The 18,343-nt window shown below is 42.6% G+C and overlaps 2 protein-coding genes across 4 annotated transcripts in view; one reads left to right on the forward strand and one right to left on the reverse strand.

Annotated features, from left to right (window-relative positions):
* LRRFIP2 (LRR binding FLII interacting protein 2) overlaps nt 1–1,381 on the forward strand; it is a 125,439-nt gene extending 124,058 nt beyond the window's left edge. For both annotated transcript variants that reach the window (XM_060110969.1, XM_060110968.1), the window contains one exon: nt 66–1,381. In XM_060110969.1, coding sequence (XP_059966952.1) covers nt 66–176 — 111 coding nt within the window. In that variant the 3' untranslated portion in view covers nt 177–1,381. The remainder of the gene's footprint in view (nt 1–65) is intronic.
* Nucleotides 1,382–2,638: 1,257 nt separating this feature from the next.
* The window catches only part of MLH1 (mutL homolog 1), a 58,768-nt gene continuing 43,063 nt past the window's right edge, over nt 2,639–18,343 (reverse strand). Inside the window, exons 14-19 of one of the 2 annotated variants that reach the window (XM_060110966.1) lie at nt 10,315–10,423; nt 9,394–9,457; nt 5,822–5,986; nt 4,936–5,028; nt 4,523–4,636; nt 2,639–2,951 (exon numbers count right to left, since the gene is read on the reverse strand). In XM_060110966.1, the coding sequence (XP_059966949.1) occupies nt 2,784–2,951; nt 4,523–4,636; nt 4,936–5,028; nt 5,822–5,986; nt 9,394–9,457; nt 10,315–10,423 (713 nt within the window). In that variant the 3' untranslated portion in view covers nt 2,639–2,783. Of the gene's footprint in view, nt 2,952–2,987; nt 3,109–4,522; nt 4,637–4,935; nt 5,029–5,821; nt 5,987–9,393; nt 9,458–10,314; nt 10,424–18,343 lie in introns of those variants that run through there. The other variant, XM_060110967.1, reaches the window with a different exon arrangement.

An 18,343-nucleotide genomic window follows, 5' to 3' on the forward strand; every position in this document is an offset into this window, starting at 1 on the left:
AGAGGAAAGTAGCGCTGGGTTTCGGTTTTGACCATGTGAAGTGACCGAGCTCTTCCTGTCTCCAGTTACGAACAGCACTGGACAAGATCGAGGAGATGGAGATGACCAACAGCCACTTGGCCAAGCGGCTGGAGAAGATGAAGGCCAACAGGACAGCACTGCTGGCCCAGCAATAGGGAGGCTGCCCTGCCGCCCGGGCCCCGCCCAGAAGGACTGATCTTTCGTCCACTCAAACCCCTTTCAGGACTGTTTGAGCTTTGTCATTAAAATAGCCACCTTTGTATTTTATAATTTATGAGAGAATGAAACAGGTTTGAATCTTCATGAACACTTTGGATTTGCTGGTAGTTTGATTCTAGACTAAGAACTGGTCCATGCCGTTATTATTTTTTATTTCCATAATTTTAGAATCAAGTTTACTCACCATTTTCCCCCAGCTGCCTCAGTGACTGGGCACTCGGAGGCTTTGGCACGGGTTCTGGAGGACAGCGATTCAGCGCTCACCGAGGTACTTCCTGGAGACCTCAGAAAACACAAGTGCCTTCTCCACAGTGCAATTCAGACTTCAGTGATCTCCAGTGGTCAAAAGACATTTACCCTTAATATCAGGTAGCATTTATATTTTAGTGAAGAAACAAGTTCACAGGTGGGGAATATATGTTTCACTCAAATTTATATGTTTGGAGGAAAAAGCCTTTTTTTGTAAGATATTTAAATTTATATAAGAAAATGTTAGAAAAAGATATGGGGAGTGTATATAAAACTTGCTTTATTGCATGGGGCAGGGGAAGTCCAAGGCCTGTACTCTTAAAGTAAGAGTAGGGTCCTTAGTCTTCACATCAACTGTGCTGTATCTTGAAAAGTATTTCATCTGCTGCTCATCTGTGGAATGAAACCTCAGACCAGCCCAATGAGGGAGGGAGGGAGGGCAGGCCAGGCCAGGCAGGTGGGAAGTCGGCCTGAAGATTCTATTAATACACCCTTTTGCTGACTACAGTTGGCTACTGACACATTCATTTTCTTAGAGGAGCCTTTAAAACTAGTCATTGGCAGTCATGCCCGCCTAGCTCGCCCCTCTTTTCTCTCCTTAAAATAATCTCCTTAAGGAAAAATAATCTGGAATATAGAATTTCTTTTAAGAACTTTAGTTTCATCTTTAAAGGCACCCAGTTTAAGAGGATTTTATCATCGAGTCGTAGCCATGTTACAGTATTTGTGATTCTCTTTTGCTCTCAGAATTGAGGTGGTTTTATGGAAATGATTATTGTATCTTCAATGTGTTTACATGGAAAGTATGGGGGAAAGTCTAATGAATTAAGGCCACATAAGATAAAATTAGACTTGAAACTAGGTAATAAAGTTAACTTAAATATGAATAAAATCTCTAATAATTATTCCCTTCTTTAGAATAATTAGCTCTTTGTGTTTAAAACATGGAAACCAGGGGCTTCCCTGGTGGCACAGTGGTTAAGAATCCACCTGCCAATGCAGGGGACACGGGTTCGAGCCCTGGTCTGGGAAGATCCCACATACTGCGGAAGAACTACTGAGCCTGCGCTCTAGAGCCCGCATGCCGCAACTACTGAAGCCCACGCACTGCAACGAAGAGTAGCCCCCGCTCGCTGCAACTAGCGAAAGCCCGGAAGCAGCAACGAAGCAGCCAAAAATAAATAAATAAATTCATTTTAAAAAATAAAATAATTCAGGAAATTGGTTTCCATATTTTGAGATGATTTCCTGTAAGTTTTCTTTCAGTTGACGTGTGGGAGTGGGCAGTGAGGAGGCATGTTCTGAAATGCAGATTAATCCTGGAATCCCATACATACCTGGAACTGAAACATCGTGTAGTCCACCTCTTGAGGCCTTGGAAGTCCCTCTTCCTCTCCACCCACGGTCAGTCAGCCTGTGCTCCTCCTGGAGCTGTCTGTTTTGTTGTCCCAGTCTTTTCCAAATGGAATGGTTCCACTTCTCGTAAAATAGACTCGACTTCTTTTCCACAGAACTTTCTTCACTGAGCCTTGAAATCTGGACTTTACCTCAAAACTATAGGCATTCTTCCTCCCTGTGCTGACTGCACATTTCTATTAACGCAGGCTAATATTAAGGTAGCTCATTTTAATGGTACTTACAGTTTCAGTTTGTATTTTTACAACACCCTTCAAACAAGAATACCTAGAAATTCCTTTATCTTAAGCTGGTAGTATTGATAGCCATTAACAAAGTGAGCTAACTTAAAAACTCATGCCTGTTTTGGACTGGATAAGGACTATTTTCTTCAAGTTTTTAAATTAAGAATAAATTAATTAGCTTTGGTTACTGAAGGTACTAATAGAGTGACTACGTAGAAAGCTGAATTGACAATATCATCAGCACCTCTTATAGGTTCAGGACCTCTTTTTTAAAAAGGCACCTGAACCAACATAATATTTATCACCTGATATTAGAAATCCACCAGAACACAGAAAGAATCGAATCAACGCATGATCTATAGAAGTCTTTAAGGCCCTTTTAGAATTCTTATCAGACATCCAGGAGGCTTTCAAACTACTTTTGGGATTCTTCAACACAATCAGTATACACTAGGTGAAAATGGATCTAGGAAAATTTCAAGTGTAATGAAATTAAATAAAAAACCATGTTAGGACAAATTTGACTATTTATTTATAGTCAATCCACCATGCATGAAGGAGTGCTACTAGTTAGAATGCAAGTGTGAGTTCAACCTACCAATGTCGGGATACAGAGGAAGAACGACCCATCCCAGAGGCCATAGACGACCATAGTTAACACCTCTCGAAGACTTTATATAGATCGGGCAGATTAGCAAGCTGCAGGATGTTTCCATCTTCTGTGAAATGTTTCGGAGGCAGAAGGTGTGAGCGGAAGGCTTTATAGACGACATGCTCCACAGTCCACTTCCAGGGGTTTGGAGTAGAGGTGGGCACTTCACTCTGAAAGAGACGTGTTAGATGTTCACATCCCAGTCTACACTGGTCTCCTGGCTGATGTGCACTGGGCCTGGAGAGTCTTGGTGGCTTATAATGGGCTGTGTGACCTAATGCTTGTGAAGTATCTTTTCTAGGCCAGCATCTCAGGGATCCTACAGGCCTGAGCAGAGAGATGAGATGGAAGAAAAGAATCAGTCGTGGCTCTCGTGATGCTTCCTCCTGTGGAAGCTGTTTCCATTCAGGAAGAGCCTGTTTACTGCAGCAGATCTAACACAATGTGTGGATGGCAGTAGTAGGGAGTACGTTCCGTAATTACCATGAAATTCGGAGCCTCAATGTAGTTCCAGTTCCTACAAAGCTCCACAGGTAAGAAATGAAAAAATAAATGAGGATGATTTTACTCCACCCTTCCCCTCCTACATCTAAGCCTTAGGCTGCGCCTCATGTAAAAGAAAATGTTCTTTCCCATCCATCCTTCCTCACCTTGAAGTCAGTGTTTCCAATCAAACGGGATACTCTCAGCAGTTTGGTAAGTGTGCTATCTGGCCGCCTCCATTGGAATGAGATGGTTCCAGGGGCTCTGGCCAACACGACCTGGGACTGGATCTCCGCTCCACCGCCCACAGGCTCTGGGAACCCTTGAGCACCCGCTGAAACTGTCCATTAGCTTCCTCACCCATGAAGCTGGAGCAACAGCATGTCATCTCAGAGGAGGACCAGGAGCAATCACCGAGCCAGTTATGTGTATAAAGTGCCACCCTTCCATTCTTACACTACAGGCAGGCCTCAGTTTACTGCACTTTGCAGACTGTTGCGGGTTTTTTTTTTTCTTTTCTTTTTAAACACAAATTGAACGTTTGTGGCAACCCTGCATTGAGCAAGCCTATTGGCTCCATTTTTCTAACAGCATTTTTTAATTTAGCTATATACACTGGCTTTTTAGAGACAGTGCTATACTGTACACTCAACAGACTACAGTATATAGTATAAACATAACTTTTATATGCACTGGGAAACAAAAAAATTTGTGCAACTAGCTTTACTGCAGTGGTCTGAAACGGAACCAATAAAATCTCTGAGGTACTCCTGTATTTCAGTCCCCTCTCCCCAACCCAGCCAAACCCTCCAAAATAGTTGTGGATTGAAAGAGCACTGTCATCTGACACAGAAACATGAGGAACCCAGGCTGACCTTCTGTAAGAAGAGCTGGGGCCCTGACCCAAGTACAGCCGTATCCTCCTGGCACAGCAGTGGTCAGAGGCAGAGTGAGGCACAAGCCGAAAGAGACTGGGGAGACTGACCCAGACCTGAAGGCTGGGGCTGCACACTTCCGGGCTCACAATGGGAGATATAGTCCACCCACTAGCCCTGAAACTTCCCATTTCTCACTGCGATGGCTTGTGTTTGTACATCTGACAGTGAGATCACTCTGGAGGTACCTTCTATATTTCAGCAGGAAATAAAACTCGTAAGAGCTGACCATTGTGTTTGAAGCTTATATGCAGCAGATCCTAGGAATTTAGAGAGGGCAAGATTGTGCCCCCAGTCCCGGGCACCAGTGCGCTCCCTCATACCTGCTGGCCTGAGAGGGTCGACTCCTCAGACACATACTGCTTCCGGATGGAGTAAAACATCGCACATTCTTTACCGAGGCTTTCAAAACATTCCTTTTCGTCATCCCAGTTCACCTGCTCCAAAGAGAGAATTCAATACCTCAACATAGGTATGTGCTTTAAACACATTTCATTTCTAAATGGAGATAACAGATGACTTAAAAACTAAACGTGACTTTTTAGGCATTAAAGCTAGCTGTAAGTTGGAACTACTGAGTATTGCTGGGGTGGGCAGGGATGAGAGGGGCCTTAGCCATGCTACCCTTTTCCTCTTCATCATTACAGACGACGGCAGGGCCATGTGCCCTCCCCGCCCCCCATACACACACTCACACACCCACAGGACTGTCATCAAGACTGGCTCCATCACTTGCCTCAGTGGCCAGTCGGAGAATGAAGATAGGCAGACCCTCCAAGGGGGGCACGTAGTTGTCAATCAGAAGGGGTAATCCAACCAGGTTCCCTTCCTGCTTGTGGAAAAAGTCCAGGACAGGGGACAAGAAATCATGCTGTTACAGTCTAGTTTAAACAAATTCTCCCTGGGGCTTCCTCCAGGTCTTGTCCTCAGACCTGCCGTTCTGGGCAACCAGGTGCTTGACCAGGCTAGGCACTGGGGGCAGCAGAACTAAGCACTTATAGCTTTCTGTCCTGACAGGTAGCAGAGCCACCTTCTCTTTGGATCTGCTCACCAACCAAAGAACACATCAAGGAAGGCCCCAGAAATCAAGGGGTAAGAGGAAGAAACCTCTTAGGAGAGCAAGTGGCAAAGCATCATCTCCTTCACTGGGGCCTGCAGGGACCGTGGGATTCTGCTCTCCTTCTGCCTGGGTCCTGCACCCTGGGGACAGGAATGGGCACGAATGGATGATAAAAGTTGTGGAACCTAGGGCTTCCCTGGTGGCGCAGTGGTTGGGCGTCTGCCTGCCGATGCAGGGGACGCGGGTTCGTGCTCTGGTCTGGGAGGATCCCACGTGCCGCGGAGCGGCTGGGCCCGTGAGCCATGGCCGCTGGGCCTGCACGTCCGGAGCCTGTGCGCCACAACAGGAGAGGCCGCAACAGTGGGAGGCCCACGTGCCACAAAAAAAAAAAAAAAAAAAAGTTGTGGAACCTAGAAATGCAAATAGGGAGTGAAGATGTCACAGAGGTCACAGGCTGCTTCTGAGAAGGGGCCCAGCCTTCTTGTCTCGATCCTGGACCAACTACAGAACTTGACTCTTATCTGAAGAATACAATGGAGGTATAAAAATAACCGTCACCCACCTCATCAATCTCCAAAGAGAAGTAGTCTGCAAGCATCTCAGCCTTCTTTTTCAGAAACTCAACAATGTATTCGGCAAGTCCTTCTTTGGGACCATCTTCCTCTGTCCAGCCACTCTCAGGACTCTCTAAGGCAAGCATGGCGAGGTCAAAGAGTGGTGCTGGCTCCTAGGAAGGATCAACAACATTAGGGGTGAGCGTAACAGGGCATCCAAACGCAGCCTGAATTCCCACAAAACCATCTTCACAACAGTAGGTGAGGAGCGACCAATGTAACACTCATTCCGCAGTTCCCCCAAAGAAAACACCTGAAAATCCACAACAGAAGCTTATCCTCCTCCTCACCAATGGCCATTTCAACAGAGAAGGTGTGACCAACAAAAAGACCTGCTGAACAGGTGGGAAAGGCGAGGCCGTGAGGAGGCACTTTGCTTCTGTGTAGCTTTAAGGACCCCAATTTTGTATTTCTAGAAAATCACAAGGCAGACACTAAGCAGATCATTCATTTCTTCCTACTGCCTTATCCATAACTAAAGCAAGGGGGAAGGAGAGTAAGTTAAATCGAATGACATTTCAGGTAAATCATCTGATTAGGAAGAAGACTATATAATCTATTGTGAAAAATAAGATGCCTAAATTTTCTTCCATTTCTCTCCTTCAGACATGGTAACTGTTGTCATACATTTTACACATTATAAGCCCACAATACACTGTTCTTACTTTTTCATAACAACAGAGGAGTCAATTAACAAAAAGACCTAACAATCCTAAATGTTTATGCACTCAATAACAGAGCTTTAAAATATATGAAGGATAAAACAGAACTGTGAAGAGAAATAGACACAATTACATGGAGGCTTCAATATCCTTTCCCCAATAATTGACAGAACAAGTAGACAGAAAATCAGGATACAGAAGATTTGAGCATCACTATCAACTCGATACACCTGCCATTTATAGAATATTCTACTCAACAAGCCCATTTTCAAGTGCACATAAAGTATTTACCAACATAGACTATATTCTGGGCCATAAAACAAGTCTCAATAAGTGTAAAAGGATTCCAATATGTTCTCTGCAAAAATGGAATTAAGGGGTTCCCTGGTGGTGCAGTGGTTGAGAATCCGCCTACCAACGCAGGGGACATGGGTTCGAGTCCTGGTCCGGGAAGATCCCACATGCCAAGGAGCAACTAAGCCCGTGTGCCACAACTACTGAGCCTGTGCTCTAGAGCCCGCAAGCCACAACTACTGAAGCCCGCGCACCTAGAGCCTGTGCTCTGCAACAAGAAAAGCAACCACAATGAGAAGCCCACGCACCACAACGAAGAGTAGCCCCTGCTTGTGGCAACTACAGAAAGCCCACGTTCAGCAACGAAGACTCAATGCAGCCAAAAAATAAAATGAAATAAATAACTTTTATTAAATGGAATTAAATTAGAAATCAATACCAGATCTCTGGAAAATCCCCAAGTAATTAGAAACTAAGTAATATACTTGTAAATAATGTGAGGGTCAAAGAAAAAAAAGGGAATTTAGAAAGCATTCTGAACTGAATGAAAATGAAAACAACTTATCAAAATGTGTGGGAAGCTGCTAAAGCAGCACTTGGGAGAAATTTATAGAACTTAACACCTATACTAGAAAAGAAAGATCTCAAATCAGTGACCTCAGCTTCTGAAACAGAAAAACAAATTAAACTTAAAATAAGTAGAGGAAAGGAAATACAAAGATCAGAGCAGGTAGCAATGAAATAGAAATCAGAAAATTAACAGAAAAATCAATGAAACAAAAAATCAGTTGAGACCAAACCCTCAGCCAGACTGATCAGGTTAAAACGATATAAATTACCAATATTAGGAATGACAGAGTACAGTACATCAGTACAGATCTACAGACATTAAAAGAATAAAAAATATTCTGAACAACTTTATGGCAATAAATTTGAAAACTTAAACGGACAAATTCCTTGAAAGAAACCAAATACCAAGGCTCACTCAAGAAAAAGCTAACATGAATAGCTCTATATCTATGAAAGAAACTGAATTTTTAGTTAAAAATCTTCCTGTGAGGAAATCTCCAGGCCCAGATGGCTTCACTGATGAATTTTACCAAACATTTAAGGAATAAACAATTCTACACAAACTCTTTTGGAAGATGGAAAAGGAAAAAGTATTTCCCGACTCATTCTATGAGGCTAGCATTACCCCATACCAAAACCAGACAAAGACAATACAAGAAAACTACACACCAATATCATTCGTGAATGCAGATGTTAAGAGTTGTAAACAAGGGACTTCCCTGGTGGTCCAGTGGTTAGGACTCCGCGCTTTCACTGCCAGGGCCCGGGTTCAATCCCTGATCAGGGAACTAAGATCCCACAAGCCGCGCAGCCCAGCCAAAAAAAAAAGTTGTAAGCGAAATTTTGACAAATCAATTCCAGTAATATATAAAAAGGATAATACATCATGTATAAGCAGGGTTCACCCCAGGAATGCAAGACTGGTTTAAAATATGAAAATCAATCAATGTAATTCACTATATTAACAAACTAAAAAAAGGAAAACCACACAATTATCTGAACAGATACAGAGGAAGCATCTGAAAAAATTCAGCATCCATTCCTGAATAAAAACTCTAAGTAAACAAGGAATAGAAGGGAACTTCCTCAACCACCTAAGGGTCATCTACAAAAAACCTACCAACGGCAGAAAGCATACTTCATAGTCAAAAACTGAATGCTTCCCCCAAGATCAGGAATAAGAGAAGGATTTCCATTCTCACCACTACTGTTCAACCTTGTACTAAGCTTCTTGCCAGTGTAATCAAGCAAGAGAAAGTAAGAAAAGGCATCCAGATTGGAAAGGAAGGAATAAAACTGTCTTTACTCAAAGATGCTATGATCATCTACATAGAAAATCTGCTGGAGTCAATAAAAAAGCTACTAGAACTACTAAGTGAGTTTAACTAGGTTGCAAGATATAAGATTAATGTACCAAAACACTTGTATTTCTAGATACTAGCAACAAACAACTGGCAATTTATAAAAATGTCACTTACAATAGTATCCAAAAAATATGAAATATTAAGGGATAAATTAACAAAAGATTTTCTCCCCAAATTGATCCATAGATTCAACACAATCCCAATAAAAATTCCAGAGGGCTTTTTTGTAGAGTATGTCAAATGTAAAAAGAAGACATGAAACTACATAGATAGTAATGATTTTTAACTCTAAATTAAAATTAGGCAATGACAAGGTCTTGAAAGAAATGGACTAAACTTGTTAGCTGGAGTTGTGTTTGGGTCATGCGCTTTAAAGAATGTTTACTTCTATTTTTATCTCTTTCCAAGTTTTCTTAAGTAGATATGTATTAATTTCTATAATAATAATAATAAACATTTAAGTTGGCTACCAAATGACTGTTCTGCTTTGTATAAAACTATATGAAGATACCTCCATATGCAAATCATACAATAAACTATTCTAAGCATATTTAGAAAAATTTAATATACTACAAATAAGATAATAAGGCAGAGCTATTTTCAGAAATGAGAACCAGGAAATAAACTTACCGATAACCTCAGAACACCAAAATTGGCAAAATCATAAATGAGAATCTGGTAGAACAGTTCTTCACTGAAAATAAAAATGAAGTGACATTAAGGAAAAGCTAAATCCATGCTTCAGAGCCAAGCAGTAGGGACAAAATGGGAGAGAGAACCCGAGACAGGTAGGACAGAATTGTGCTGCCTCGCAGTGGCCTTTCTAACAGTCCTGGGATCTCCTGCTCCACCAGGGCTTTGGCGGCCGGCCTGTGCACACAGGTCAGACCACTAAGACCATCTGCCTTGTCATCACCCGTGCTCTGTCCTCACCCCTCTGGTGCTGTAAAAGGTTCTAACACTCAGTAGTGATAAAGTTAAGAAGGAGTTTTTGTTTGCTCACCTTTTCCCCACTTGCAAAGAATCCTATAAATCACTTCTTTTACAACTCAACATTTAAAAAATATGGGCCGTATAGGGAGAGCAGGGACGTAACCCCGGTTTTAAATCCAATCAGTTGGATTTAAAGGGCTGAGAGTGGGCGATGCAGCAGACGTCCGCCAGAGCATCTCCCACAGCACCCTACTGTACACAGCACACGCTGCAGTGCTCCACCAGCACTAAGCCCTTTAGGGCTTTTATTGAGCACCGGGCATCTACCAGACCCAGGCGTCTCATGTAATTTTACCTTCACAAAACCCTGCAAGTTAAGTAGTAATAACCCAAATTTCTCATCTTACAGATGAGAAATCCGAGACGCAGATTAGGAAAGTGACTTGTCCATGGTCACATAAATGGTAAATGGTTGAGCCCAGGTGTGAAACGACATGTGACTCTAAAGCCAGGGCCCTTTCCAACTATGTCACCCTGCTCTCCCCCAGCTTTTCCTGCCTCTGCCTCCAGGACTACTCTTCTAGCAGCTCTGCCTTTTTCACATTCGCACCGATTTACCTAAGTTTGGTGGTGTTGAGAAGGTATAACTTGGTCTGATGCTGTGCCAAGGCCCATTGAGGATTCACACAGCCCACAAACGAGTGGTTACGCAGCACCTCCCGGAGAGCTGGAAAACAAGACACAGGTCAGTAACTGCACCCCACCAACACCTCTCTGCAGCCCAAAGCACCAGAACTAGAGACAAAAAACAGGTACCTGAACGGAACCTCTTGCTGAAAGTATACACAAAGAAGGAATAAGATAGAACTAATCTTTCAAAATGCAACAAGGAATTGCCAAAAGACTTAGGAATGCTCAAAGATCACAATCCAAGACAAGGCAGGAAGCCAGAGAAGTAACAAGAGCTCTGAAACCAGCTTTATCCAAAGACACTGGAGGAACTGCAGGTATCAAGAACTTCAGTTTTTGCAGGCTCTGAGGTGTAGAGAAAGAAAAACAGAAGCCTAGGAATGGTGCGAAATGTGGACTGTAACAGGAGGCCACTTCCCCTCTTTCACAGCCAGGATTCACACTAAGCAAGTTGCTTGACAACTTAAAGTGGAGATTTTAGTTTAAACTGATTCCAGGGCTGACTGTTCCTCCAGGTTCCTGATAGAATCAAATGCAAATTCTCTCTGCAGAAATTCATCTTCAACCCAGACTTCAAATAATTCCTCACAGATAAAGTACCAGGACTTAGTGGTCAAAAAGTTACAAAATACACAAAGAAACTAGACACCAAGAATTAGAATCCAGAAGAAATCACAGAATCACATCTGCCAAGTTTTAGAGACTGGAAATACTGGCAAAGATGATAAAATAATAAGCATGTTCAGTATGCTTAAGAGATATTAAAACATTGAATAAGTGGCAGGAGACTATCAAAACTGATCAAGGAAAGACAAATAAATGATATCACTTACATGTGGAATCTAAAAAATAATACAAATAAACTTATTTACAAAACAGACTCACAGACATAGAAAACAAATTTATGGTTACGAAAGAGGAAAGCAGGTGGGGATTAGTTAGGATTATGGGATTAACAGATATACACTATATATAAAACAACAAGGACCTACTGCATACCACAGCAAACTATATTCAACATCTTGTAATAACCTGTAATGGAAAAGAATCTGAAAAAGAATATGTGTGTGTGTGTGTGTGTGTGTGTGTGTGTAACTGAATGACTCTGCTGTACACCTGAAACTAACAATATTGTAAATCAACTATAGTGCAATTTAAAAAATAGAAAAAGGAAACAGAAATAACACCAATCTTACATAAACTCTTTCAAAAAATAAAGGAAGGATAATTCCTACCTCACAAGGTTAGCATAACCCTAATACAAAACCTGAGAAGACACTGAAAAAAGGAAAATTTTAGACCAATATCCTTTACAGTCATAGATGCAAAAATCCTGAACAAAACATCAGCAATTTAAATCCAGCAATATATTAAAAAAAAAAAAAGAATAATACAATCAAGAAGAGATTAGCCCAGGAAAGCAAGGTGATTTAGCGTTTGGAAAATCTCACCATATTAACAGAATAAATGAGAAATACATGATCATTTTAGATATAGAAAGAGTATTAGACAACAACAATTTATAATTAAAAACTCTCAGCAAACTAGGAAGAGAAAATAACTACCTTAATCTGAAAAGGGCATCTATGAAAAACCTCCAGCTAACATCATGTTTAACAGTGAAATACTGAAAGTGTTCTTTCCACAATGGAGAACAAGATAATTAACACCCATGCTCACTCATCCTATTTGACGTTGTACTGGGGGTCCTAACCATTGTAGTGAGGCAAGGAAACAGTATAAAAATATGAAAGGAAAAAAGTAGAATTGTCTCTATCTGCACCTTTGGCAAGGTCACGTGATACAACACCTTTTGTATTTTAATATGCTAACAGGTGGGGGTCAAAATACCATGGTAAACAATGGGGAAAATGATTTTATTCTGACTCAATCTTAAAAATTTAAACCAAAGTTAATAAAAATAAGTTTATATTAAAAATGATCAAGGAGATTTCAAAAAAAACCAAATAAAATTTCTAAAAATAAAAAATATAATAACTGAAATGAAAAATCAAGATAGACTGAACAGAGTGGACAAAGTTGGCAAGGTAATTAATGGTAAGGTAGATCTAAAAAAATTATCTGAAGTGCAGCACAGAGAGACAAAGAAATGGAAAATATGAAAGATAACTTATGCAATATGGAGAAGAATAAATATGTAAGTAAGTCCCAGAAGGGGCAGGGGACAGGGAGAGACAGTAACTGGAGACTCTCAAGACAAAAGATCAGAGAATATCCCAGAAGTGATGAAAGACACCAAACCTCAGCTCCAGGAAGCCCAACAAAATCCACACCTGAGATAAGCAGGACACTAAAGAGATCTTAAAAGCTCTCAGAGAGAAAAGAGAGATGACCCACAAAGTATTAAAATATAAGACTGACAGCTGAATTTTCAACAGCAACAATAGAAGCCAACGACTGATAAAATAACACCTTCAATGCACTGAGAAAAAAATAATTGCCAATCTGGAATTTTAAACCCAGCAAAGAAACTTATCAAAATAAAGATGGATTAGACAAAGCAAAACTCAGCTTGCCATCTCAGGCCCCACAGAAGGAGGTGCTTAGGGCAGACCATGAAAGGTCTGAGGAAAAGAATTATGAGCAGAAAATACTGGCTAAACCCAAACAAACTGACAGTAACAACATAATATGGAACAATGAGATATTCACATGGAAACTGTGACTGTAACACCATATACCAAAAATTAATTCCAGGTGGACTAGAGATTTAAGTATAAGCATTTTAGGAGATAATATAAATACAGATTTAATTATCCCAGAGATAGAAAGAATTTCCTAAATAAGATTAAAAGGCCAATGTGTGGTAGAAGAGTGATCAAGATGGCAGAGTACTAGGACGTGAAGCTCACCTCCTCCCACAAGTACATCAAAAATACATCTACATGTGAACAATTCTCCCAGGATATCTACTGAACACTGGCAGAAGACCTTAGACCTTTGAAAGGGCAAGAAAATCTCCACATAACCAAGTGGGGCAAAAAAGAACGGAAAGAAAGAAGGAAGGGAAGGGAGGGGAGGGGAGGGGATGGAAGGGAAGGGAAGAAAGAAAGCGAGAAAGGAATCGGGACAGGACCTGCATCCCTGGGATGAAGCTGTAAAAGAGGAAAGGTTCCTGTACCCTGGGAAGTCCCATCACCAGCGGGTAGATCAACCAGGACAGAGGGGGAGCTTCAGAACCTCAGAGAAGAACACAGCAACCAGTTTGCAGCAGTTAGAATAGAGAAAGACATGCACAGACAGTCAATACCACAGCTCTGCACTTCCAAGCCTGAGACACCTGTCTGCCGATACAGGCGGGGGCTGGGTGCGGAAGCTTGAGCTTCAGAGATCAGACCCAGAGAGAGGACTGGGATGGACTGCACGGAAGCAGCCTGAAGGGGCTGGAGCCTGGTGCAACCACACCTGATGGTGTATGCAGAGGAAGCCTGGGCTGCCTTAGAGGCCAGGTGCCATTGTGTCAGTAGTGCGTGAGGGGAGGGGCGGGAACCACCATTACAGCCTTTCTACCCGCGCGAGCTCTAAGGCAACAAGACACTGCCTACACGAGCTCCAGGAGCAGTCACGAGTCGCTGCTGCCCCCTGGACTTCAGGAGCAGCCTCGAGCTGCCCACCTTGCCCTCCCAGACTCCAGGAGCAGTCCTGAGCCACCTCCATTCTAATCATGTGCTCTGGGGGCAACACGTGAGCTGCCACTGCCACTGAGAACTCCACGACGAGGCACCAGCCACAGCATCTGCACATCCACTATCAAAAGGTAACAGCCAGCACACACTAAGGAAAGAGGTGGCAGGCATCCAGACTAAAAACAGCCCTCACACCAAAAAATCTTAAACCCACACAAGCTACACAGGGACGCTTCCACATATAAATAGCCCTCCAAGACCACAGCAGATAATTGTTTCTCCTAAACTCATAGAGCAAGAGAACTATAAGTAAAATGAAGAAGCAGAGGAACCACTCCCAATTAAAAGACCAAGAGAATTCCCCTGAAATAACAAGCAATGAAGCAGACCTCTTCAGTCTAACAGACACCGATTTCAAAAAAGAGGCAATGGAAATACTGAAGGAATTTAGAAAGGCTATTGACAGAAATGCAGAGTACTGTAAAAAGGAACTAGAAGCTGTAAAGAGGGACCAAGAAAAATTAGAAAACTCATTTGCTGAGAAGAAAACTGAACCAAAGACAATGAATAGCAGAATAAATAATGCAGAAGAATGAATAAGTAACCAGGAAGATAGAATAATGGAAATGACCCAATCAGAACAGCAGACAGAAAGCCAAATGAAAAAAAAAAAAAAAAAAAGCAAGCAACATAAGAGACCTATGGGATAATATAAATTGTGCCAATGTATGCATAATAAGGATTCCAGAAGGGGAAGAAAGAGAAAAGGGGATCAAAAATGTATTTGAAGAAATTATGGCTGAAAACTTCCCAAACCTAAAGAAGGAACAGATATCCAGGTACAGGACGCACAGAGGATCTCAAACAAGGTAAACCCAAACAGACCTACACCAAGACGTATTATAATAAAAATGGAAAAAGTTAAAGAGAGGATTCTAAAGGCAGCAAGAGAAAAACAAAGGAGGCAAGGGAACCCCCATAAGGCTATCAGCTGATTTCTCTACAGAAACACTGCAACACAGAAGGGAGTGGCAAGATACATCCAAAGTCCTAAAAGGGAAACATCTGCAACCTAGGATACTCTACCCAGCAAGATTATCATTTAGAATAGAAGGAGGGACAAAGAATTTCTCAGACAAGCAAAAACTAAAAGAATACAGCAATACTAAACCTATCCTAAAGGAAATATTGAAAGGTTTTCTCTAAATAGAAAAGAATCCATAGGAAAGAGAAAATCACAATCAGAAAGCAAATCACCTAAATAAGCCAGTACACAGATTTAAAAAAAAAAAATTCTGTGAAACTAATAATAACCACAATGAAACAGCAAAAGGATGAACATGAAGATGTAAATAAGGACATCAAACTCATAAAATGGGGGGGGAGAAAAGTAAGAAAATGTAGATTTTTTTTCATTCCCTAGAATGTGTTTGAGCCTAAATGACTACCAGTCTAAGACAAGTAGATATAGGAAGGGGTTAATATACTTGAAAAACGGTAACCACAAATCAAAAACATACAATAGATTCACAAAAACCAAAAAGAAGAGAACATAAGCGTAATACAAAAGAAAATCATCAAACCACAAAAGGAAAAACAAAAAAGGGACAAAGAAGAAATATAAAATCAAAGGGAAAGCAAAGTTTATAATGGTGATAACTATATATCTATCAATAATTACCTTAAATGTCAATGGACTAAACACTCCAATCAAAAGACAGAGTGGCAGATTGGATAAAAAAGCAAGAGCCTACAATATGCTGCCTACAAAAGACCCACCTTAGAGGAAAGGACACACAGAGATTGAAAGTGAGGAGATGGAAATAGGTATTTCATGCAAACAGAAATGAAAAGAAAGCAGGGGTTGTAATATTCGTATCAGACAAGATAGACTTTAAAACAAAAGCCATGAAGAAAGATAAAGAAGGACACTGTGTAATAATAAAAGAATTAATGCAAGAAGAGGATTATTACATTCATATATGCACCTAATACAGATCAACATATATGCAACTAATACAGGAGTACCCAAATACATAAGACAAATACTAAAAGACATTAAAGGGAGAAATTGACAAGAATACAATAACAGTAGGAAGCTTTAACATCCCACTCGCATCAATGGACAGATATTCTGGACAGAAAAATCAGTGAGGCAACAGAGATCCTAAATAATACAATAGAGGGAGCGGGCACCGGTGCCCGAAGCCGCAACAGTCATGGGGACGGCTGGCCGGTCCTAAGTGCAAATATTAAAGTGATTTCCGAGAGGAGGGGAAGATGGCGAAAGAGTAAGACGCAGAGATCACCTTCCTCCCCACACATACACCAGAAATACATCTACACGTGGAACAACTCCTACAGAACACCTATTGAACGCTGGCAGAAGACCTCAGACCTCCCAAAAGGCAAGAAAGTTTCCATGTACCTGGGTAGGGCAAAAGAAAAAAGAATAAACAGAGACAAAAGGATATGGACGGGACCTGCACCAGTGGGAGGGAGCTGTGAAGGAGGAAAGGTTTCCACACACTAGGAAGCCCCTTCGCGGGCGGAGACTGCAGGTGGAGGAGGGGGGAGCTTCGGAGCCGAGGAGGAGAGCGCAGCCACAGGGGTGTGGAGGGCAAAGCGGAGAGATTCCCGCACAGAGGATCAGTGCCGACGGGCACTCACTAGCCCGAGAGGCTTGTCTGCTCACCCGCTGGGGCGGGCGGGGCTAGGAGCTGAGGCTCGGGCTTCGGTGGTCGGAGCGCAGGGAGGGGACTAGGGTTGGCGGCGTGAAAACAGCCTGAAGGGGTTAGTGCACCACGGCTAGCCGGGAGGGAGTCCGGGAAAAGTCTGGACCTACCGAAGAGGCAAGAGACTTTCTCTTCCCTTTTTGTTTCCTGGTGCGCGAGGAGAGGGGATTAAGAGCGTTGCTTAAAGGAGCTCCAGAGACGGGCGCGAGCCGCGGCTAAAAGCGCGGACCCCAGAGACGGGCATAAGACGCTAAGGCTGCTGCTGCCGCCACCAAGAAGCCTGTGTGCGAGCACAGGTCACTATCCACACCCCCCTTCCGGGGAGCCTGTGCAGCCCGCCACTGCCAGGGTCCCGGGATCCAGGGACAACTTCCCCGGGAGAACGCACGGCGCGCCTCAGGCTGGTGCTACGTCACGCCGGCCTCTGCTGCCACAGGCTCGCCCCGCACTCCGTGCCCCTCCCTCCACCCCGGCCTGAGTGAGCCAGAGTCCCCGAAGCAGCTGCTCCTTTAACCCCGTCCTGTCTGAGCGAAGAACAGATGCCCTCCAGCGACCTACACGCAGAGGCGGGGCCAAATCCAAAGCTGAGTCCCAGGAGCTGTGCGAACAAAGAAGAGAAAGGGAAATCTCTCCTAGCAGCCTCACAAGCAGCGGATTAAAGCTCCACAATGAACGTAATGTACCCTGCATCTGTGGAATACATGAATAGACAACGAATCATCCCAAATTGAGAAGGTGGACTTTGAGAGCAAGATTTATGATTTTTTCCTTTTCCGCTTTTTGTGAGTGTGTATGTGTATGCTTCTGTGTGAGATTTTGTCTGTATAGCTTTGCTTCCACCATTTGTCCTAGGGTTCTATCCGTCCGTTTTGTTTGTTTTTGATTTTAATTTCTTTTTCTTAATAATTATTTTTTATTTTAATAACTATTTTATCTTCTTTCTTTCTTCCTTACTTTCCTACTCCCTCCCTCCTTCCCTCCTTTCTTTCTCTTTTCCTTTCTTTCTTTCTTCCTTTCTTTCTTCTAATTCTTTCTTTCTACTTTCTCTCCCTTTTATTCTGAGCCGTGTGGATGAAAGGCTCTTGGTGCTACAGCCAGGAGTCAGTGCTGTCCCTCTGAGGTGGGAGAGCCAACTTCAGGACACTGGTCCACAAGAGACCTCCCAGCTCCACGTAATATCAAAAGGTGAAAATCTCCCAGAGATCTCATTCTCAACACCAGCACCCAGCTTCACTCAACGACCAGCAAGCTACAGTGCTGGACACCCTATGCCAAACAACTAGCAAGACAGGAACACAACACCACCCATTAGCAGCGAGGCTGCCTAAAATCATAAGTCCACAGACACCCCAAAACACACCACCAGACGTGGACCTGCCCACCAGAAAGACAAGATCCGGCCTCATCCACCAGAACACAGGCACTAGTCCCCTCCACCAGGAAGCCTACACTACCCACTGAACCAACCTTAGCCACTGGAGACAGACAACAAAAACAACAGGAACTACGAACCTGCAGCCTGCAAAAAGAGACCCCAAACACAGTAAGATAAGCAAAATGAGAAGACAGAAAAAC

This window comes from Mesoplodon densirostris, chromosome 10, assembly GCF_025265405.1.
Source record: "Mesoplodon densirostris isolate mMesDen1 chromosome 10, mMesDen1 primary haplotype, whole genome shotgun sequence".
Taxonomy (NCBI): Eukaryota; Metazoa; Chordata; class Mammalia; order Artiodactyla; family Ziphiidae; genus Mesoplodon; species Mesoplodon densirostris.